Genomic DNA, 25,552 nt, shown 5'->3' with positions numbered 1-25,552 from the left:
GATTCCCGGGAATATATTTGTATGACCTACATTTGTTTCTCTCGTGAGGTTGGGTGTAATTTGTGGTTGTCTATATGTGTGTCCATGGCACCCGCGACACAGGGTTTCCCTAGTGCGGGGCAATATTGAGTGTGTGTGTTATTATTATTATTATTATTATGTTTCACTTGCTCTCATGCCCCTGGTCCGACCAGCTAAAGACCTGCTAAAGGCAATAGATAGGGCCAAAGAAATATTTATAACCAATGGTCGGAAAAAGGTGTTCCACATATATAGATATAGCTACGGTCTTAATAACGCTGTAACCATTGCATATAAAACAGGATTTCTACTAGTTTCTGACATTGACTCGACAAGAAGAAGAATGTATTTGCCAAGTTTTATTGAAATCGGTGAACGGAAAGTGGGTGTAATCCTATAAACCGGTTTCATCCCCTAATTTGCCGCCCTTAAAGGTTCTTTAAATTTAAATGGGTCTGGAATGGAATGCCTTATTTTCTCAAGCTCGTATCTTATACGATAAAGCGTATAATAATAAAAACAAAAAAGCGTGTAATAACCCCGTTATCTTATTCAGGAGATAGTAAAACCTTCTATTTATTTTAAATTTCTTATGAAGGATGTTAATTTGGCTGCATTACTTTAAGAATAGGCAAAAGCCAGTGTGTGAATGTGAAGGAAATATGATGTGAAATTAGCCTGCAAAATTTGTATATACAATGCATTTTTTGCATTTCAGTGACTTAGATAGATAGATAGATACATAGATAACACGTTTATTCAGCACAAATACAAACAGAAACAAGACATTTACAATCACTTCACAGAGTATAACATAAAAGCACTTAGAACATTCATTATTAATTTTATACACATTTATACAAAACACATATTGCGAGAAAAACTAACAAATACTATAACAACTGATAAAATTTTAATGTACTTATGACTACAGTTTGTGCTGAAATGGCCCTGACTCAGCATAAATACTACAGTATTTCAGAGTCAGTCAGAGTTTGGGAAAGTAGGCGCCGAAATGTCTGAGTCATCACGTAACATTTCGTCTGGTCCTCAGCTCGTCGCATCCACCTGCTGCTAACAGTCTTTCGCAAATCGTCACTGCATCTGGACATAGGGCGTTTACCGAGCCGTAATCTCCACTAAAGAAATCGCTTCCCCAATCGGTTGCCACTTCAGCTTGCTTATTCTACCAGCTATGTCGACACGATAACCTCGAACAAACAAATTGTATAAATATAATTATGTTAACTTTAGTAATATTTAATTATAATTATAGAATCCAAGCTTTAGTGTTGTTCGAGAGTTAGGTATTGGAAAGGGAATATAATTAATATTGGGAAAGTTTTTAATACAGTCAAGTAAGACTCTTCGAATTGGTACAAAATTGTAAATAAAATCGATGATAAAATAGTAAAGTCTAGTTATTACAGTTTGTGCCACTTATTTTATTTCATTTATTTATCAGAAAAACACAAACAGTATGTCAATAGCGGTCATTAACCCGACTTTCTTCCCGAAGTCACAATTCGACAAATACGGATCGCCTGTCTCTAAAAATAAATTTTAAAAATCAATTGCAATTTTGATATCGCTTGAGTAACACATTTTAGAACCATATTTTATAATTTGGCTTTATTTTTGTATGTTGCATTTAACAATAATAATCTAATAATAAATTATTTATTTCGACCAACTACTACAAGATGGGTCTACTACAAGATTAATATAAATAATTAAATAATATAAAAATAAATATAAATTAAAAAGTAAAAAAAAATTAAAATAACAAATACGTGTCCCAGTCAAAATTCAATTAACTAACTTAAAAATTGTAAAAAGATTTCGTTTTTTTTATGTATGATGATAACTCATTAAGGCATTTGGGAACCGATTTTGATGATTCTTTTTTTTTGTTTTGGAAAAGGGGTACCTCAGTTATTGGTCTCATTTAAACTTGACGAAAATATTCCACCTCTAAGGGTGGGAAACTAAGGGATGAATCCGGTTTCGCGCACTTTTCGACTCCAATAAAACTTGGTAAATAGATGTAAGTCCACGCACTTTTGAGATCGGTTTTTTAGTACTCTGTAGTGCGATAATTTTAAAACACAATTTTCGCTTTAGTTAATAGATTAACGATAATAATAACAATAATAACGCACACACTCGACATAGCCCCGCGCTAGGGAAATCCGCTGTATCGCGGGTGCCATGGACATACACATAGACAACCACAAAGTACACCCAAATTTATACGAGAAATAAATGTAGGCAATACAAATAGGCAAAAAAAAACGGGGGGAAATCCCCCGGCCCGGGAATCGGACCTGGGACCTCGGACACACACATCGGCCGAAACGTTGGCAATTTTGCGTTTGATATTATTCCTGCGCTCATTTGATGTTGTTAACTTGTTGGCATATACCAACGACTTATCGTACCGCATAAAAAGTAAGCCAGTGGCGTTAGATCGCATGAGCGAAGAGGCCATACCACCGGACCGTTTCGCGAGATTGTTCAACTTCTTCTTGAGTAGATCGATTATTTGACCAGCTGTGTGACCGCTGCAAACGTGCTGTTTATTTCACCTGCATTAAATTTCAGCTCGATATCTTTTTTTTAATTATTCCGCGTTTTATTGAAATATATATACGTTAAAGATTAACATACATACATACAATATAATAAAACACTATTTCTAACTAATCTACACGAATTGCACTTGTCGCAATTATTATGTAATTATTGAAAAACCCTCTACTTGAACTTTAGGGTTAAAACACAGAGCTGCGAATCGGCGCAGAAAACTGCGACGCGAATTGCTGCGACGCGATTTCGTGCAGCAAAACGTCTCACTCTTCAACGGTACTAAGCGTATTTTTTAAACTAGGCAGCGACAGGGATACTTCAAAGAGTGTTGCACTGCTGTTATTGATAAGCAAATGTAGAAAAAAAACACAAAGAAGACTAACAATTCGCAAATTCTTGCGATGCGTCGTGCGATCTCGTAGATTCCTGCGATGTGACGTCGCATAGCAGTTTTGTGTTTCGACCTTACGAAAGAATAATCATTTTCCAATATCATTTAATATGTGTTTTTTTCAAATTTCAGGAGGATTTCCATATTCAGAGTTAAGTAATCATCAAGTACCGCCGTACCTAGCGAGGGGAATGCGCTTGCCGAAGCCTGCACGCGCCTCCCCGCGCCTATACCAGCTTATGATTGACTGCTGGGCAGAGGACCCTCGAAATCGACCCAGTTTTGCACAGGTGTGATGATTGTACCTATTTAGCAGCAGTAGAACTTTACCTATTTCTGCCGCCAAGCGGTAATGTCAGCATTACTGCGACATTACAGGCATAGGTTCCCAAAGTTGTCCCTACCCAGTGGCCAGTGGACGCTGAAGTCCTATCAGGTCTACTGCTACTAAAAACCAGCTACAAAAAAAAACTACAAAATACTTGAAAGATCTATATAAACTACACTACAAATATATTTTTTTTCCTTCTGATTTTTTGTGTTAAGTTAATATAAAAAATACGTGTTTTCAATTATTTTTGTGGTCGTGGAAATCTTGCCTAAGTGGATGATGAGACAAAAAATTCGGGAACCTATGTCCTAGAGTGATGGGCACCATAGCGGTGCTCCTTAGATCTTTGCTGCTTAAAGCTCTGAGTGGCACTGCAACTGCTGTGGACAGACGTGTAGCTTACCACCAGGGGCACGACGTATTCGTCCCGTCACGTGATATCACAAAAAAAAAGTGTAGTATTTCATGTATTTTTTTTAAAGTTTCTATCACATAAGCTAAAAAACTGTCTCTAATTCCAGATCGTCGAACGGTTAACAGTACAGAAGCAGTTATACGTAGACCTCGACTGCGTATTCCCCCCAACAGAAGACGAGCATGAACTCCGCGAACTAACCTCATAAGGTGAAAGACAGCCCGAGAGCATCTATATCCTGCCTTATCCACACAGAGATGCAATTTAAGCCAACGTTTAACAAATTATTAGTAGAAACAATGGCTTAAATGGCAATACAACCGGAAGGACAGAATATGAATGCCACGGCGCTGTCTTTCGCCAAACGTGTTATCTTTGCTGGCTCCAGCCACAGCTGTAAAGACTGTATGTTTATTGTTGTTACCTTGTCTATTGCACAGTAAATGTCTGTGAATTACTTGTTGCAATTTTCTTTCAAACCCTTTATAGTGATAGTTTCAAATGATCTGAATTCTGCATCCTTATACATTATAAGACATTTATAATAAGAATAATGATAATATTATAATTATTTATTCAGAAAACACATTTTTTAAGGTCCAACAGTGTTAGTAACTTACAAATATAATTTAAAGACTAGGTTAGTGGTAATAATAATAAATAGTTGCACAAAAATTAAATTATAAGAAGAGGCAGCGACTCTCAGATCTCTCACCCGCATCCAGATCCAATAATCTCTATCAGGTATGACCTGTATAATAGTGTTGGTCCTGCCCCTCAGTATGCTGAGCAATAAGGCTGTTTTTTTGCGGATAATGGCATTGAAGCCATCAACCCGCGCTTCTGCAAACATGGTAGATGCAATGCAAAAGCGGGGCAACCCCATCAACATTTTAAACCCATTATTGTGTATATTTGTATTTATGTCGTAACGCACGATCTTACGCTGTTACGAGACGAACTGCAAGTCGATTTATTCAACTGCATGCAGTCGTAACTGACTGCAAGCGGTTATGCCGCGCGCCTGGCTTGAAACTCAGTATATTTCTTGGTGTCGATACAATGGAAGCAGAGATGTTATTTGTAGGTTGTCCCTGTAATCAGAACATTTAACGATTCAAAATGCTGACTTTATTTTTATTAAGGAAATTAATATATCACAATCGAAATCATCCATTTTAATTTTATAACAAACTTTACACTGTGCACTTTAAAGAGCAAAACAGCAATTTTGACTTTGATTGGTTATGTGATATTTTTGTGTGTCGGAAACAACGTGATTTTAATAAGGAACTGCGGAGGTATTTACCATTTTCAAAGTCAAAATTACTGATTTGTCAACTGGAGGTGAAATTTCGAATGTACGCAGTTGAAATTGATCACGACTGCACGCATTAATTGCGGACAGGCAGTCCATCTCTTACCGCTTTATTAACGTATGTCAATCTTTTTGTATATGAATGCAACTGATAGTTTCACACAAGCTAGAGATGAAAATGTGACGTGATTTGAAAATTGCCTTATTTTAGTCACGATAGTTAGGAGATGCAAGAATTTGTGAGAGCCGAAATTATAGTAAAGTTTTTTGATATACATTTGGAAGCCCAAAAGCCTCGGCCGATTTGTATAGGGCGGTGTTTTATTCGTTACGTTAGTAAAATACCTAAAGTAACTTTTTTAACCGACTCCAAAAAAAAGGGGGAGGAGGTTGTACGTTCGGCTGTATGTATGTTTTCCGATTTCTCCGTCAATTGTAGACCGATTTTGAAAATTATTTTTTGTTTGAAAGGGTGCACTCCCGTGGTGGTCACCAGGAAGTCAGAATCTGATGAGGGCATCCCATGGAAATCGAAAAAAACCGATATCCAAACTTTTGAGGTCGGTTTTTTCTTTTCAATCAAAAAGTCACAATTATTTATACATACGTATGGACAAGAAATGTATGTTTAAAACGTCGTTTTAAACGTAGCGTTATTAATAAAGGCTTGGAATCAATTTGGTGGGCCTGTAGGTTTTTTTTTAATTCTCACAGTCTCGGTTGGTATAGCCATGTGATAACAAGAGACTCGGACGCTGCACACCGTAATTACTCGGGTACACGGTAAATTTGCGGAAGCCAAAACGCGTTTTTAAATATCACTAGCCGAAATGGAGGACTTACATTACGGACGGTATTTTAATAGATAAAAGTTTTTAACATACCTGGTGTTTGTTAAAAGCTAATAATGTAAGGGACGGTATTTCTTTGCTTTGCTACCCAAACGGAATCATTTTGATTTATTACACGACTGTAGGGTGCTTTGCATTAATATTATTATCAAAACTTAAGAACTCGATATAAACAATTGTATTCAAAATGTTCTACGTTTTATTGTGAATGAAACACCGGTTTTTCACGTAATAATGTAAGAACATAAATAGCAAAAAATTAGTAAACAATTCCAAACATTCATTTCAGATTAAAATCCATACTTACCTACAGTACTAGTAAGCAAAATAACATAAATAATCTAGTATTAGTATTAACATTATTTAATTTAAAGGGACAATAAAGCCGGTAAACTGCATTTCTTTTTCAAATCATCGTTTTTGACACGGACATGTTTGACAGATTGATGTATCTGCATATTGTGTGCTTGTTAAAAACTTGACCCACGCACGCGACTCGCGGCATCATTTTCGCTTCAACAATACACACGAAGTAAGAAGTAGTAGAGCTCCTTGTGAAAGAGTTCGTCCAGGAAAGTACTGCCACCTTATCTATTTCTGCCGCCAAGGCGGTAATGTGAGCATTACTGCGTTCCGGTTTTCAAGGGTTAAGGGTGTTGGCAAAATTACGGGCACACGGGACTTGTCAACTTATGTCTCAGGGTAACGGGCACAATGACAGTATTCCTTATATCTTTAAAGCTCTGCGTTGCACTGCAACTATTACTGGTAGGCATGTCGGTGAGGGTAAGGTTGCGTTAGTCGTACCCCCTAAGAAAAAACCGCTGTAATATTTAAGGTTATTTAAATTAAACAAAACCTTTAGCGTCTACGGGATCTTTATTCATTTTACTATGAGTGTGCTTTAATGAAAATACCAAAAACGTTTATTGAGTCAGGTATTGACAAGAAAATAATCAAAGGGTGGGCGGCAAGTTCCAGTCGTTGGGGGAGATGGGTACCCACCACAATTGATCCCTATCATCATATGACATTTGCCTCCACTTCCTTGATCTATGTGATGACGGTGCGTCAGCCGAACGACTACGCAGTGATACGCCTTTACTGGACCCGGCGTCTCTGGTGGACCCGCACTTGGGTATGGACTCGCTGGGGTTTGTGATTAGCTGCAGAGACAGATATGTTTGTCTGCCCCAGTTGGGTGTGGCCGGGGCTTCTATTTCGTAAGCAGCTAGCGCGTCTTAGTAGCGATTTAGTTGAGGGCCAGAAGCGAGGAGACTCGTGAGGCACGTGAGTTGCTCTTTAAGTTGGAAGCTATATCCGGACATTGTCGCAGGCACTAGCCCGGAGAGCTAGTAGAGGATAAGCTAGATATCCTCTGGTCCCTCCAGCCACTTAAGTTATTGGGAACTGGAGAGACGTTGTTTTTCGGCGTCGGTAAGTGAGCGTGCCTTACAGCTCCGCCACCAATGAGGAGATTTGGAAGTGGCAATCGCTAGTTGTGCAATGCGCAACGAGAAGTGAGCGTGCCTACAGCTCCGGTACCTATCTGGAAAAGAGGGAGGGTACTGTACGTGCACCCGGGGCGGCTAACCCGAGGCACTAGCCTTTCAAAGAACCGAATGAAGCCAATTGACAGAGGTCTGTGACAACCCTGTACACTGGCTGATCTGGGGTCAGAACCTGAACTCATAAGGTTCTTGTGCGCGCACAGGTTATAGCGCCCCTCTCGTTTACCCTCAGGATCGATAGGGAGGGTCACTATAATCGAAACTAACGTAGAAAACTTTGGGGCTGGTCTGGGCTGGTGAGTTTCCGCTGATCGACTTTCTGGATACAGATATACGATTTTATTAGATATACGGCTGCGAACTCCTACCACAACTGCGATGACTACCACAACGACTAGATGGAGACGATATGAGTGCGTTAAATCCAGGTTTAGGTTCGATTTCTTCCGAGCTGATAGAGGAGCTAGAACGTGACAAGGAAGAGTCAGTATCACTTTCTATCTCCAGTTCTCAAAGTTCAAGATTCACCTAACTCCGATTTGTTAACGTTTCCGATGATTTGTGCAACCAAATCGCCCAAATAAAAGGATGTGGTAAAAGAAGCAAAAATGTAATTTGGCTTTAATCTTTTAAATAAGTGTTATGTGTTACAATTACATAGACGAACTAAGACCAGCGGTTTAAAATGCACCATACCTTAAAAAGAGATCTTATGAAATCAGTATATTGTCAGATGGTTACATTTTTCGTAACTTTAACCTTCTGTGATATGTAAGTAGCCTTTGTTTTTAAGAGTCTTTACTACCCCAAATGGCTTTGATTGATTCCATATACCAGCGAATGTGTTGAATCAATCACTTTTGAAATAATATATAATAAAATTGAGAATATACACTGATTACTATACGGTGTGAAAATACAATTGCTAAAAATTTTCACGTAAGAAAAAATATACAAGCTTACCTTGAAATTTTACAAAAAAAAAACCGCTGTATTCAATACGTCGTTTACATAGGTACCAATGATTTCTTTTTATATCAACTGAACTAAATAAAAGACGTATACTATACGATATACATTTTTCAAACGGCTTCAATTTCGTTGGTAAAAAAAATAAGTTCTGAAATAAAGCCAGCGGCAGCGTCCTTACCGCTTGACCTAAGCAAATTGAACTGTATTGTCACTAGCAAGATTGGAATTTGGGCTGAGGTAGATATCGACTCTAACCTAACATTCGAGAACGTCGACATGTTTGAAATCCAACTGAATTTCTTATTGTAAATCCTAACTAGTTTACGAATGCACCCAAATTAAACAATAAAGTAATTCAGAAATGCTGTAAACAAAATTGAAACTATCAATTACTTGTTTAAAGCTTAATATTTCTTGGGCATACCTCCTTGTAGATTGATTTGTTGTACTAATATGTTTAAGTACAAAGTAATGTTTTTTTATAACACAACGGTAGGCTTCTCAAGGTTTGACAGACAAGTTAATGTTTACTTGACTCCGTGCGAAGTATTACATAAACATATTATGTATATCGTTCATAATAATACTTAGGTATACTGATTAATTTAAAAAAAGGAAAATGTAACTTTTACAGCAACAATGGAACTTTAAAGTAAGTACTTAAAGAAATATAATTTTCGACTCAAGAGCCCAACACTGCTCGAAATAAATGGGGTATCAGAATCAACCAAAAAAAACGTACGGCTAAAGCCAAGAATGCACCTCGTGGACAACCCACTAACTGCAATGTGCGCGCGCGCCGGCTGCGGTGGCGATGCAAAAACTGAGCGCCGGCGTCTAGACAAACACTCTAATATCCACCTTATAACCATTGCATAAGGTTGTAAAGTATTGTTTCGTATGAAGATGTTTGCAATAAGGATCAAAATGCATTGTTTTATGCTTGCTCTAGCTTTCATTGGTAACTTTAGTGTTGTCTGGCTATCGGAATGAAAATATCGATAAATTTAAAAGACAAATTTCTTAAGTTTACATCGAGGAATGTCATGTAAACTATATATATGTTTGTATGAATAACTACTTAGGTATGTAGATTAACTAAAAACTGTGCTTTACCATGCAGAAAAAACTTTTTGAATAAATAACAACGGCTTACATAAAAATGTAAACCGTTACACGTTACGAACGGCTAAAGTCGAATTGACTTTGCTATGACCATTACAGAAAAAACCCCAATTGACAATGTCGTTTGATTTATTCAAGGCGCCAGGTAAAATAGTATTTTAATTTGTATATAAGAAACTATTAGTCCGCGTATATTTATTGTTATCGACGAGATAAGCAACACATGATCAACAATCTTAGTTCTAAAATTCTTCACTTTCCAGAAGTAAAATAATATAAAGACTTGTTAAATATATGCCTTACGGGTATCTTTTTCTGCCGCCAAACAGTAATGCTCACATTTCTGCGTACCGATTTTGAAGGGGGTAAGAGTGTGAAAGAGGGTGAAATTACAAGCTCATGGGACTTCTCAACTTATGTTGACAGGCACAGTGGCAGTGAACTGAAGATCTTTGCGATTTAAAGCTCTGAGTGGCACTGCACTACTACTACCGACAGGCGTTTCGTGTAAGAATAGAATAGAATAGAATAGAATTATTTATTTCCAACCATAGTCCATAGTAATGTTAGTAATACAGTAAATTTTTCTTACGTGGTATGGTGAGTACAATACAAAATTACTTAATTCTAGAGAAATGCCACGTCTAGACCACTACCCTACACACGTGTAGTTAACACGTTGGCAACAACGGCTAGGATGCTATTAGCGCTGCCGCGCACACGCATCATGAGTGAGACAGCCTTCTTGCGCATAATGGCATGAAAGCCATCTGCGTGCGCCTCCATGATGATGCACTACAGTGTCGTGGCATCCCCATTAGCATCCTAAAAGCGTTGTTATATTGCACCCTTAATGTATTCAGGGTTCTCTGCGTATACTCTATCACAGGCTGCTTGTGTAAAAGTTTTGGTAATATGCTTTAAATAATGAGATCTTTACATCTTTGATGCAATGAGCAAACCTGCGGGAGAGCATATTACATCTAACAGACAGGGCCCTTCTCTTCCTCTCCATGTCGGCACTATCATACAAGTTATCGGTTACCCAGTGACCCAGGCACTTAAATTGAGAGACACGACTTATCTCACTACCATAGAGAAACACCGGCGGCACAGTTCCAACAGAACCAGGCATATGACTTGTTCATCCCGTCACTAGGCATCATAAAAAAAAGTATGATGTATACACACATTAACATTGTTTACCTGTAGCTCCTGTAACAAACCACAATTAAGAAAATATTAAGTAGGTATTGTCTTATCGATATCGACTATCGACAAGTGTTATATGACAAGGGTACCAGCCGCACTAACATCGGTTCGCTGTCTCGCTCATGCTTTGCGGTTTGCCCTTCTCTTAAAATTCAGTCGAGCATTAACGTTCGCTAGGGGAGTATGTGTCGGTGTTTCCTTTGCAACTCGGAACGCGTGGTTAGTGCTTTCATTAAAAATAAATATTAAATCTTGTGTTTTAATAAACAAGTGAATAGTGATTGAACGTTGTATAAAACGTACAAATAGTGACTAACGTGATAAAGTTTTTTAACTATTAATAGACCTGATTATTTTTATAATGACTGATGATGCTTGGATCTAGGATTCAGTGATCGGTGACAGACGTAATTAACAATGGCAGTGATGAATTTTGGCGTGTGTTTGGTACTGGTGCTTTATCAGTTGTCAGCAGCATACAGTGATGAGGCATCATCTGAATCTGCGGATCTTGGTTTGACAGGTGAGATTTTGAAATATATTTTTGGAGAAATATATCCGGCTCGAAGGACCACGTTAACAAAAGTAATTATTTCTTAAAAAGGGTGCAATTAAAAGACTCATACTGTACCTACAAGTTTTAATGTGTTGAAAAAAAAAAATAGATGATACATAGTATATTTTAACTACACAATTTAATTTATAAAGATCATTGACAAAGTTGTTCGATGTATTATAACACCATCGATTAGTGCTAGATCTTCTAAACCTCGTAACAATTCTTTAAAAATTACTGGAAACTTTGGTTATCGACTTGCATTAACGACACCGCAGACCCGTTTGCTAATAATTAACCATTAAGATAAAGCGCTAAATAAAGTGTTAAGTTTAAAGTTTATCTCGGGTCGAGGATACCGAATCTTAAATCTTCCGAAACTTGCCTTTCTATCTTAAACTAATGTAATCGAGTTTAAAGTTCAGACTATTACATAAGACCAAGGCTATTAAGACCGGTGTGGTCTCTGTGTAACATATTCGTCCAAGGTAACACCTGTTAGTATAGATACAGGAGTAAAGAAATTCGCCTGGATGTATTGCTATACTTCTACAACAAACTTCTTTCCTTCAGAGTTGTTCTTTACTTAAGTGTTAACCGTCTGGTTAAATAGCATTACTTCGATTTCAGTATTTTAAAAAACTACGTACCGCCGCTTTACAGTGGTAACCCTAATTACGCATTTTTATATAGTTTGCTTTCACTGATTTTTGTTGAAACGAAACTTATAAACCTCATGCTTAATTATATTATTAACGAAATATAGCAACTGAAAGAGGTATAACGAGTAATTAAAGTACTAACTGCTAACATTATTAACTATATTTTACACCACAACTATTGTGTTTACTATATTTTGCACCACATTTTTTACTTCGCTTTAAAAAGTTACACAGAAATCACATACAAGATATTCACACTTTTAAGATGACCAATTATTTTGATTAGGGAATGAAACCTACAACCTTCAGCAAAGCCAAAGAGCTAAACTGCTAATCTTCTGTACTGCCGTATCAAACCAATACACTGTGATATTAAAAACGCCATTTTGAGAAACTGCTGCAAAAGGACTTTTTTTTGCTTTCTTTGTCATTTTGAGGTCAATAACATAACAAGATACATTAAAATTACTTTGTACATATAGCCATTACAACTTTGCAAAATAAGCCATTTCTATTGACAAACTAATCACTTTCTTTTGCCTTAATAACAACCGATAGACCCTTGTAGTAATGAACTTGCAAAGCACTGTACTGGGACTTGCAGAATATTAGATTGACACTATGGTGTGGTCGCTGTCAACTACGTAGTAGAAGAAGCCACCTAGACCTGGACCGGGATCATGTTGATGTACCTTATCTATAAAATAAATATATAAATAAAAGCAACAACATCGTTTTGCTGAAATAGGTAATTACTTACCCAGCAATAAAATAAAATTTCAAAATTTTGCGCTCCCAACAGCAAAATTCTATAAACAATACCGTGTTCATACCGTTTTCCAATCGATTTTGTGTTCGGCTTTATCACCGATTTCGATTAGCATGACATAACTGTTGCTACATAGATAAAAAGTCTGGCGTGGTGACCTTTTAGTGAACATTTCAAGACTTGTACACTATTCATGATGGCATTTACTAACGTTTGTTGAATATCAAAATCAGTACGCAACAGGAAAAGAGTTGGCCCAATGACAAAAGTACGCTGTAGAAAAATATAATGGAATAACATCTTTATCCTTGTAAAAATGAAGTTCTACACATAGGAACACGAAAGTGTTTGTAATAATTCCAAAATCATTATGAATTCTTTGATAATTTACAATCATCCTTCAATCGTGCCATTGGTTGTTGCTAAGCAGATTATTTGCGCCGCACTGTCCTTCACGTTGTTGTATTTCCTTGAATACAGTGTGGATGGATATTGCTGGGCCACTCCCATAGTTCGGAAGTTAACAGCTTTGGGGTTCCTAAAGGCAAAAGCGTACATAACAAGTATCTATATATAAAATGAAATAAGTTTTTCAAAAATTTCTTGTTAAAAGCGGTAGTTGTTGCGCCAATCTAAATAGATAAATCTGATACTGAATTGTACTAATAAAAAATAATACTTGGAACAAAAATTAAGAACTAGCATAGCTTGATTCATAAACTTGTGGTTGTACCTTGGTCCTAAAGTTAATTAAATTCACTCACGCGGGTAATTTTCTCAGATTTCAGAGCAATATAGCTGTAATAGTAAAACATGTTCCGATTTTAGAATGCCTCGTAAATCTTCAACCATCATCAAACCTTTTTGAATCTATTCTATTGAATACACCGACATTTACGCTTAAGTTACCTATATATGGTTTATGACGTCACCAATCGATATAACAAGAATCTGATAAGCTGCAGACCTGGCGCCAGTGTGTAACTGATACCATACTAGATTATGCAGATTGCCAAAGTGACGGCTTATTAATCGAAATAAGTAAAACCTACGGTTAACTCGGACGGAATGGTTTTCATTGCGATGACATATTCATTTAGTACGAGATGTTCCATGTTATGTAAATATTGTGTTTGTGTCTGAGGCATCTGAGGCTAAACTTGAAGTTGCCTTGTTGATCAATAAACAATAATATATAGCTATCCAAAGAAGAAACACTGTTAGCCTCCTGGACACGATAATCCAGAGCGTTGGCCTTCGATTACATAATCTTGACTAAAAGAGTTTTATCTCTCTCTTCCATATTAAGCATACTTAGTATATTATCCCCTTTGATAGCCTGTATAATATCAAATTCATAAGTGACATTAAAGATTGTTTGATATTTCGAAGGGCCAGACACCGGAACCTTCAAACTTATGAGTATTAATGATATGACGCAATCGTTTCACCACATTTCTCATATTTCATTGCGATAAAAACGTCGTTGTGGAATTTCACCCGATATCCTGTATTTCATTCTACGTATCACGTGTTACCGCGAGTATATCGGCACATTCGTTTCGTAGCATCGTCAATGAACTTCTTGCCCGGCTTTCACCATTGCGTGCAATGGTTACACTGCTCACGTTTTTTGAACGCATCGCAAAAGTGCTTTCGAATCGTTGAGTGAATCGTATAAAGAAAATGGCATTGCTTATAGAATCGAATTATTAGATAATTTAATTGATATTAATGTGCTGCCTTGCTACTGTCAGTGTAGCGTATTCTTCCATCTAGAAGTTCTTATTAGTGATACTTTGTTTCGGGAAATCTGTGAATTATGCAATATATCGTCGGGGATAGTGCAAAGGCGGGTATGTAGCATTGGTAAATGGCGTATGTCTTCACAAGATCAAATTTTACAGGAGATGGTTTAAACGTTATTACTTTGTTACTTCAATGGCTACGACATTCATTTTTGCATAGTATTAAGTCAGTATTTACGGACTGATAACAATAGACTCCAGTAAATTGATTGCCACGATGTTTACGCGGACTTGGTTTGGCCACTAACTTACCGAAATGGCAACTTCATAACGCATGTTATTTACGCGTAATTGCACTATTCCCAACGATATGCCAAGTCAATTTAAAATAATAATAATAATATTAACGCACACACTCATAGCCCCGCACTAGAGAAACCCTGTGTCGCGGGTGCCATGGACTCACACATAGAACACTAAAAATTACACCCAAACTCACGAGAGAAATAAATGTAGGCCATACAAATATTTGGCAGACCAGCACTGTAATCGTTCTGCCACCGAGGCAGTTAAAGTAGGTAAAGGAGTGAACGAAGGAGTCTCTCCGCACGACATAGAGTACATTCCTTTCCTGTACGTATAGCGGACCCTGGGCAACAATCAGCCAGAACCTTCCGTCGATTGGCAAACCCTTTCACCACGTTAGCAAGCATAGCGTATACCATCGATACGATAAAAAAAAGAATCCTACAATAGGCGACTTTCTATCCAATTCTAAAAGAAAACTAGGAGATGCAAACGCAATAAAAAGTAACCTATATAATAATTGTAACTTTTCCATTAAAAAAACCAATAACCTTAGAATAATACAAATTGAAGCAAATTGAAGCGCTCCCAAAGGGTCTACACGAGCGGGCGGGCCTTCAGTGCTCAAGGTCAACTTGCACCGCGAACAGCTCCAGAATTTTAGCTAAAAATGACGAAATGTGCGGTAAATGAGTGTAAAAATACGACAGATAAACATAAAATAGATTCTAACATCACATTCTACAAGGAAGTAAAGCGTTTCAACTTGTATTTTTATATAAATATTCACTAAAACCGAAAATTAACCTACTACTAAAACTAGCCTACATGAATTTGATTTTTGCCTCACTTGTGACAGTTCGTTTGATATGAAACTATCATTCTATGCGTTATTATTGTAAGCCAATAACTATATGATCCCCTCATCTGATTCTGACTTCTTGGTGACAATGTGACTGTTACGGACTCCTTTGTACATTTTATATACTTACATTTTATACTTTTTTTCTGGTTGTGATGGTGACGGTCGTTTAACCGACAAATTGTCGGTTAAACGTAATGTATCAAGCGAAAAGTCGACTTTTATTTGCGGAAAATAATTAGTAATTTGTGATTGCCGAAACGAACCCGGAACAGCATCGTCGGTACCAGGGCTCACCTCGAGAGTATACCCTTTCAAACAAAAAATGAAATTTTTAAAATCGGTTCACAATTGACGGAGCAATCGGTGAGTACACTGACATAAAATTTGAGCATTTTCCTCGATTTCCATAGGATCCCCTCATCAGGTTCTGACTTGATGACAATAGGATCACCACGAGAGTGCACCCTTTCAAACGAAAAAAAGAAATCGGAAAACATACATACAGCCGAACGTATAACCTCCTCCTTTTTTTTGAAGTTGGTTAAAAATTATGAATAAATTGACAACTGATTTTTTGCAACTGTAACTTCAATATTTATTACAAAGAAAAGTGAACAAGTTACGAAATGACCATTTGACATTCAAAAGATTACGGACAGGCAGTCCGTCTCATCTGCGAAAACTTGTCTTTGTTGACTATGACGCTGCCTCAATAAGGCAAGGATTTTCACGACTGAATTGAATCATTATTATAGTCAGAAAAATATCACATTGGTTTGGTAAAATACCACCAAAGCATTTTTTTTTAAACACCCTAATCCAAGCCAAGCCAAGTTTTTATTTCCGCTGTATATTTTGAATCGTGATGCAGTGTTCGTGGAAAGCGTTCGGCCCAATTTATAACACACGTATATGAGAGAATGATCTTTGTTTGCAAAGATGAGAATGACGCATGCCGCTCTGAATAGTTACCATGAAAAGGTTTTTGATTCAGGAAATAACGACTTTATAGTGCATGTTTTGATTTAAAAATATTAATTTTGTTCGTGAAGAAAAATTCTTTGATATTGTCGACGAAGAATCGTAGCGATCGATAATGTACTAGATTTATAAAGCACCAAATTTTATAGCTTACTTACATATTATAGCTCAGTGGGAAAACAGTTGTTTCACAATCGATAAGGTCGACGGTTAGAATTTCTGTGGCGCTATGAATGTCTAGAACTTTCTAAGTTGTAAGTGTGTTTGTAAATGTTCAGTAGCAAGCAATATGTCTCGCTAACGGTTTATAAACCTTGAAAGGCGTGTGAAGTCCCCAACCCACATTGGACGATGCAAATGCAGACGATGGCCTAAATCCTCTCCTAAGAAGACATATCTTCAGCAGTATAATGTATAACAGGGTCATACCTGTGTGCAATACATCCATTGCCATACTTCTCAGTATGGGAGAAATAAGTTTATACAGGTAATTAAGAACATAGCAGAGTATAAATGAGTTGCTAAAGTGTACTCTGCTGGCTTAGTAATAAATCATTTAATAACGGATCCGTTTATTCTTCCTTACAACTTGGCCCAAAACATGTACCACAAGTACTATCACATATTATTGAATAAAAAACTACAGTAAATTCATAAAAAATAAAAAAAATTATTAATCAATTGTCCACCTTAAACTTATCGTTCGAACATATAAATGACTGGCAACACAATGAATTGTTTATGGCAATGTCTATGCTTGAAATGGTAGGTATCCAGCTATCGGGATAATTAAAAAATGGGTCTAATCGTCTTTTGTAGGTGTGTAAAAAATATCCACTTTTTATTTTATAATTTGCGTTACAAGTTCGTTATTATATTATTACCTTATCATCATTACCTTAGGTTATGATGTCGATGGCTAAAAGATTATGTCCCAAGCTGTTAAACCCTATTTAAATGTTACTTAGATGCGGTCGACACGCTACCGCCATAGCGTCATAAGTTGTACTACCTCGGTACACAATTTGGTCCAAAACTGAATGCTATTCCAAATACTTCCCCAATAAATAACAAAAATGATTCTCAATTTAACAACTATAAAAAAACCAGTACCCAAAATCCCGAGGGTTGTTCCCTACTTCTTTAAACGTTATAAATAGAAAAGTGGAATTTATTGCATTGACATAGGAGCTACAATAAAGTGCCGGATAGACGGCGCCACAATACGCTGGCGCCGGACAGTGTTAAGGCCAGACACCCCTCGAAAAGGTAATCTTTTGATGATAACGGAGGTAACACCGCTAAAACGACTTGGCTAATTGAAGGGAAATTTACGACGCGTCTCTGAGTCTCTAACATCCTTTAAACCTCAGCTTACTGAATCATGTGAAAAATTCGCTCAATAAACATCCTAGTAATAATTTTGTTCAAAGTAATGTTACAATTTTGACAGTTTATTTGTATATAAAATTACAACGAGAAAAGTTCTGCTATGCGTTGTAATTTATAGTCCGAAACGTTGATAAGTAAAGAGAAAATGTCGCTGACGAAAACTTCACTTCAAAAAGAAGGCTGATGAATCCTGGAGTTACGTTACATTAACAAAAAAAACTGTTTAAAAATCGAACATTCGTTGACAGAGCCATAAAGAAGGAAACCCAATCCTGAAAAAAATCAAGATGTTTTAACTGCTAAAAACTAAAAAGCAAAACGACATGTGCACTGGCGGCGGCAGTGCGGCGCGACGGGAGACGGCGCCTGGGGGTGACGTCACGAGTAACGCTAATGACCGTCTGGGAGTCTTGTCTACGGGATAGGTCGGGAACCGAGGGAACGTTTTGCAACTCTTTTGATTAACCATTGCGACCCATTACGAAGAGGGATGTTATTTGAGATTGAGAGTGACAGGATTTCACGCTTGGATGCGTTAGATGGGGCCTTAAGTTGTTCCATGGAGGCGCTGTTGCGCTGTCTAGTCCAGTTAAACTAGTTCGTTACACTATAAATTTGTTCAGCGGTTGCAAAATACAATTAAATCGATACTGGACGGATTTATGCATTCGTAGGCAGAAGCGAAAGGCTTAACAAGACGATTATAGACTTCGATACAACTGCGATAGACAACACTTTCTATTGTTCAAATGTACATTTAATGATATCCAAAAGGTATAAATTACGTCAGGTAAGTTGATACGCGAAACAACGAGGCTAGTAGTGCGTAACAAATGACAGTTGCAGCTGACTTCCGCCGGCTGCCGGAAGCGCGGCGCCAGGCGCCTGCGCCGACAATCCGCGGTTTTCAATCTATCATACAAGAGACGCGACACCGGACGGGCGTCACGCACTGATGTTTCTACACTTAAATAATTAATGGCCAGAATGAGTTTTCTGCCTTTGACTGTCGGTTCAAGGTTCGGTTTAATCACAAAACATAAGTGAATATTAAATTTAAGAAAATAAGTAAGGGCTAAACTGCCATGATTCTGCAAACGGCCATACAATTTGACATCGCGCATTTGACGCATTAAAACTGTGACCACAACAATAGCATCCGTCGGTGCTGTAGCTCGATGAATTTACAGTCAAAGAGGTCACCGTGGTATGTGGTCAATCCAACGACTGTTAAAATATCTGTCTTCTTAGTGTTTCTAGAAGATGGCAACAGAAAATTCAAAAGCCATAAAGTTTATACGTAGAAAGCACTGTGAACTTCAAAGCATTCGTTACTACGATAAAACCTTATTATACTTTTTTAAAGTAACAAGGAGACATATCAACATTCAAAAGGCGAAAAGGCCTTGTAGATTGAGACCTAACACGCTGTCGCAATGCACTAAGTACGCCGTACGTATGCGAAGTGCGATGTCAAGAAGGTGATTCTAGACTGTTATATCATGAAGAGTTGTGGCGCCATCGTGTAAAGGAACATTTCTATCTTATCTATACCTACTTATTATTGATTTAAAAAATAAGAAAAACACAAGACAAACCCAATACAATATTTTTATTTTATATTTTGCATTGCATTATTTATATATTTGTGTGATATGTCTTTTTACATAGTTTATAGCTTTAGTCGATAATGTATATCGTATACAAAGATAATCGCCTTGTCATTTTCGTCGGTAGGTATTCACGTTTTATTAACATTAAAGAACAGTTAATTAAAATCAATATTATGCATAATACACAAGTATTGGTTTAATATTTTCGTCAATCAGTTTCACTTTTAAACCCCCCACAAGAAATCAACCATGCATAAATTATTTACTTCCATTCCGCCTGTACGACTCCTTCTTAATTAAATTTTGCATGATTTGTAAATTAACCGTAACACAGATCCATCATATATGGACGCCTCAATTTACATAGAATTCTCGTCTTTCCATATTTAGTCAGTCAACATGCTTGCAAGGAAACGTCTGATATTAAATGAACTCTCTTCTTGTATTTTGCATTAGATATTAAGGGTCCAAGATAATCTGGTGATATTGATCAAGTTACTTAATTTGGAAACTTGCTATATGTATCACTGTTTCCAGTTTGCCACTATATTTACAAATGCGCTCAGTTTAATGTCGGTTGCAAGCTTCTTTCAATTGATTGAAATGATTATTCCTTTCTATATTTTCTTTTTATTCCTGTTCTTATTTATTTTGTCTATTTTACTTTTTGTATTGAACGTAGTACTACAGATTCCTTCGTTTTCCATTTGACTACCATTCTTAACATTTTTATTGAACCATTAATTTTTATCATGAATCACTTTAATTAATCGCATTTTTATAAATTGTATTAGTAAAACAGTCTAAGTTTTAACGATTTCGTTATAGTTCAACACAGCGGTTCATTGCCTCCGTTACCATGCCGAACTGCCACACAGAGGTTCGATTCCCGTGCCGGGAGAAATATTTGTATAGCCTACATTTATTTCTCTCGTCAGTTTGAGTGTAATTTGTCGTTGTCTATGTGTGTGTCCATGGCACCCGCAACACAGGGTTTTCCTAGTGCGAGGCTATGTTGGGTGTGTGAGTGTGAGCGTTATTAAACAAAAATCTATTGAATATTAACCTACGACTAAACAGCTATTATGAATTATGTAGGTATTTAAAAAAAGAATAGAAATACATTAAGTCAGACAAAACCGTCCGATTTAACAACCCTCAAGATTCTTAGAATACATATAGTTGAACATCAGACGTCAAAACATGCGCATGAGTGGCTAAAGACACGAGATTTTCGCGTATCCAATTACCCTGCCCACGCGCATACCGGTAGCCGGTACGGGGGCGAGACGCCGTCGCAGGCGCCGCTGTATCGTCGACTCAGATCTGCATTATTATGGCTTTATAAAGCATTATGCGATTTGTAATGATTATACATTTTGTCCGATTGTTCAATTGTTTGAATTGTTAGAGGCTTTGGGAATGGTTGCCTTTGTAGACAAATTCTTAAAGTAGGTTCATGAGGTGTCTTGGTGTCTGTGATGAAATAAAGTTACTACTTAATGAAATATATTTACGTGTTAGTTCTTTCTAAAGGGAAGTCCATTGCTTCCGAATTCCTGACGGAGTTCTCCAAGGATCCAGTTCTGATCCATCGCATATTGCATGGATGTAGTCAAATTATTAATGAGCTTGTATTAACAATGTATAAGTTTTCATAGTACTGGTACTCTACTACTGCCTCAAATAGTACAAAAATGATCCGTTTCCTTAAAATTTTAGGTACCATTTTGCTTGATACATTCATTCTAATTAAAGTGTGACCAGCATAAAAGTAGCTATTAAATACATATTGTATAATGAATATTAATGTGGATAAAGTCTACAAATAGCTCGCGTTTACAATGCAACATGCGTTTATGATGCACTGACATAAGCACTTGTACAAATATACATCCAGCATTCCTTAAAGGAAAAATCTTATTAAATAGATATTGTATTCAATTAATTAATGGTATGCATACATTGGGTTGTAGTATACCATATGTCTGAGGAAGTGTTTTGGAAGGTATACCCACCTGAGATTACTGGGAAGATAAATAAAGAACATTCCAGTGAATCAAGGAAGTATTTTCAAAACCTGTTCAAAGACGATTATGGTAAATTTTTACATTTATTATCAAGATCGATGGGTGATACTTGAAATAAACTCGTATTAATCCTGAGAGTTAATGTACGAAGAAATATATTATTTATGGAGGATTTAGGTTTTCACGATTGCTACACATCTGTAACGAAACTATTTTTTTTTGGGTCTATATCGCGTGTATTTGCTTTTCAAACAAACCGACGTTTTGGGTTCTATACAGGTCCCATGATCATTGTTGAACGCACAGAACAATAAATACAGTAGAAGTGCTAAGTTTGCATGCTACGTGTACCAACAATTTGCAGAGTTCTGCAAACTTGAGCTCAGTTTACCATTTTCGTCTTTATAATCGTGAGTCAAGTGCAAAACCTCGAAAATTTGTGACAAGAAATGAAAGCAAACCTTATACCGCTGCAATATGGTCTCTTCTTTTTGAAGAACTAAGTAAATATCTCGAGTTCATCGTTGTTCCGCTATTAACCGCTAGATGGCAGAACATTGATTGAAATTTCAACATAAAATCAAAACATAATTGGCAGTAATAGGTATTGATGGTATTGAACTTTCAACGATATGCCAATAGGGTAAAGTTTAAATTATGTTGACAGTCTAAAATTTGTTATTTCTTTTTAAATTAGGAACTACGACCAATCATTATCAAGATTCCATAGTGTTCCAAATTCAAAAGCGATTTGAATAGTAATCGAGGCTTAAGGCGATTCCATTGTTTTTTTCTGACGTGGTTGAACGAGTCAATCAGTCTCAATTTAAATCCTAAAAAAGTTTATTTTCCAAAAAAATTAAAACATACGCTTTATAACTTCTCACGAACCACAAAAACAATAAAAGTAATAACAAGCATATAAATAAAAAATACATCAAGTTTCTTTATCAAGATCATCGTAATGCACTCACCATCCTTGAAATCAAAGTGAAAGGAGATGGTTTAACTCTTGATGCAAATTATTAAGCCTCTACATGTATATATGCATGTGCTGCGCCGGCGCCGTCAATATGAGCAAGTATGCAAATACTGCCAGTCTAAAATGTCGTGAAGGCCTGAAGAAGCGTCTATGTAACATTTTCTTATCATACCTAAGTGGGTAAATAAAACATTTAGTTAATGGTAGGTCTGAAAAATTAATCTTTCATTTATTCAATTTGATTAATTTTCTTTCTTATTTAATACTGGCTGGCACCTGCTAATTTTCATAGTTATATTAGTTCTCCGTATAAACTTTCACCCCCTTTAAGATTTATTTTTGTGACAAAAAATATCTGTACCAAAATTTATTAATTATATTGGTTCAACAATTTAGGCGTGAAAACCTAACAAAGAATTACTTTCACATTTATTATTAGTATGATCGAATATTTAAAGTTTTATCTATGTTATCCATTGACTTACAATTATATGGACGTCGGGTCCGCGCTAAAAAGTGTCCGCACTTGTAAGGCGCTAAAATCGTATACAGAGCGCGACACTCCGCTTTAGTCTTCATTTGTTCTACTGACAGCGCGATACTGCGATGACATTACAATTTAAATTTCGAATAGATTGACTTGGGACATTTTTTTCGTGGTTTTTGTATTAGACCCGTCGTCCATTTATTTGTAAGTCAATGATGTTACCAGTAATTATTTTTTAACACCATATTTCATTTAAAAGTCTATCAAACTTATAAACAATAACATCATTTCAATCCACAATCCTGTGTGACGTGTTCAAATAACAAAACACAATCGGTTCAGTACCAATTCTAATTCCCGAAAGACTTTGAAATAGACTCTCATACATGTTTTAATGAGAACTATGACTCAGCTGGACAACGTTCCTTTACAAGCATTGTTTCTACGGGTACAAGGTTTAATTATAGATTAAACGAGAAAAAAGAGCTATGTTCTTTATTATTACCACTTTTTTTCTACAAAGTAAAGAAGTAGATTGAAAATGAAAGTATTTTTGTTTCTTCAAACAAACCAACATAATGGCTCTTTACTTGTCCCGTGATAATTACAAGCACCATTGTAACTATAGTTCAGAATAGTGTGATTTTCATTACCATTAAAGATAATTGGTTAATGATAAATATGATCTTAGTCAGCCACAACCATGGGAGCCGTAAAGAACTCCAAACGTTGGTTTATTAGTAAAGTAAATTATTGTATTTGTGTGTATAGTTAGATTTTTGTCACATCAGGACCCCAATTCAGAACTCTTCGATATTTTAACCGAATCGTCGGCTTGGATATCGTTCTCGAATCGAAGGGCGCTTTCGAAGCTATTCAGAACGTTCCGAATTAAACGTTAGATTCGGATTCAAATACGATATCGCTATCCGATAGCGTTTAGGTTTAGGAGTTAGTCGGTGAAATAGATTATAAGAAAAACGAAACTCCTTATATATACATTTCTAAGACTTTAAAGGCCTAAATATAGAATTGAATTAGTCTTGCATCAAACATAAACGTAAACAATTGGACGTTCAGTAATTTCCTTGCGATAACTGTGTTCTGAATAACGTTTGTAGCCTTTGCCGTAGTTGAGAAGTTCGAGTAATCGTACGGGTGTGACGTCATTTCAGTTTGGTTTCGGATACGACAGTTTGACGTTCGATTCGGGTGTCGTGAATAAAAATTAAAAGGAATCTTCAACTGAGTTATTATAAGGTTCTGAATGGACCCCCTAAAAGGATTTGTACTAGAGACGTCACATCAGTAAGGATTTCGAAGACTATACGTGACACGAAGGGCAGATAATCCGCTTTTAAGCCAATTTTCAGCTTTCATACGCGAGTATTTGTAACATTATACTCATATAAACGATTGATTGATTATACATACACCTGTAAATTTACACGTGATGATTGCAACGCATGTTTCTGAATCTGTGCATGACTATCACTAACATAATCGACGTGGAACTTGGAATTTATTGCGCCACTATCATTATTGCGTGTACACAATTAAACATAAAAAATAAACCTACACAAAAGATTGTAATGGATAATAGATTTATTATCCAATTACGAAAGCACAGAAAGAGCATTAACTTCACGCCGCATTAGTATGTAATTAAAGCACGGGTCAAAGTGCTAAGACTGGCATGGGTTCCGCGGATCACATCCTGCATTTTCCATTACGGGCCTTGTATTGCGGTACAGCCGTTTATAATTATAGTTGTTTTAAAAAAACATCATTGGCGTATAAGGTCGGCCAAAAAGTTAGTGCGGTATCAAAGGATATTTTCTATCATTCAAAAAATAAGTATTAAATATTAACTGCCTCAGTGACCGCACGGTTATCATGCTGGACTGCTACTCCAAGGCCCGGGTTCGATTCCCGGGCGGAGAGAAATATTCACTTTTCTCGTGAGTTTGGGTGTATTTGTGGTTGTCTATGCGTGTGTCCATGGTACCCGCGACCCCGGGTTTCCCTAGTGCGGGGCTATGGGTATGTGCGTTAAGGTTATTATTAATCAATTACTTATTTACCATTTTGATTTGCAATATTTTGCCATTTTTCTAAAATTCCCCTTTCGTAAAAGTTCTTGACTTTACTCATAAAATACAGCTCTTAAGAGGAGATGTATAATAATAACAATTACAGTAATAATAAGAATAAATTCAAAATTAATCTTTTAGGCCTTGGGAGTATAAAATACATATAATAATAATAACGCACACACTGAACATAGTCCCGTACTAGGGAAACCCTAAGTCGCAGGTGCCAGGGACACATAGACAACCACAAATTACACCCAAACTCACGAGCGAAATAAATGTAGGCCACGCAAATATTTCTCCCGGCCCGTGAATCGAACTAGGGACCTCTG

The 25,552-nt window shown here is 36.7% G+C and overlaps 2 protein-coding genes across 2 annotated transcripts in view; both read left to right on the top strand.

Moving 5' to 3' along the window:
- Nucleotides 1–4,192, top strand: part of LOC113236002 (fibroblast growth factor receptor 3-like) — a 24,118-nt gene extending 19,926 nt beyond the window's left edge. The window contains exons 6-7 of the mRNA XM_026471928.1: nucleotides 3,134–3,291; nucleotides 3,854–4,192. Of these exons, the coding sequence (XP_026327713.1) occupies nucleotides 3,134–3,291; nucleotides 3,854–3,955 (260 nt within the window). The 3' untranslated portion in view covers nucleotides 3,956–4,192. The remainder of the gene's footprint in view (nucleotides 1–3,133; nucleotides 3,292–3,853) is intronic.
- A 6,739-nt stretch (nucleotides 4,193–10,931) lies between these two features.
- Nucleotides 10,932–25,552, top strand: part of LOC113235642 (BMP and activin membrane-bound inhibitor homolog) — a 120,541-nt gene continuing 105,920 nt past the window's right edge. The window contains exon 1 of the mRNA XM_026471463.1: nucleotides 10,932–11,259. Coding sequence (XP_026327248.1) covers nucleotides 11,154–11,259 — 106 coding nt within the window. The 5' untranslated portion in view covers nucleotides 10,932–11,153. The remainder of the gene's footprint in view (nucleotides 11,260–25,552) is intronic.

Source organism: Hyposmocoma kahamanoa, unplaced genomic scaffold, assembly GCF_003589595.1.
Source record: "Hyposmocoma kahamanoa isolate Upper Pololo Valley unplaced genomic scaffold, ASM358959v1 88, whole genome shotgun sequence".
Taxonomy (NCBI): domain Eukaryota; kingdom Metazoa; phylum Arthropoda; class Insecta; order Lepidoptera; family Cosmopterigidae; genus Hyposmocoma; species Hyposmocoma kahamanoa.
This window is presented reverse-complemented; position numbering and strand designations above follow the sequence as displayed.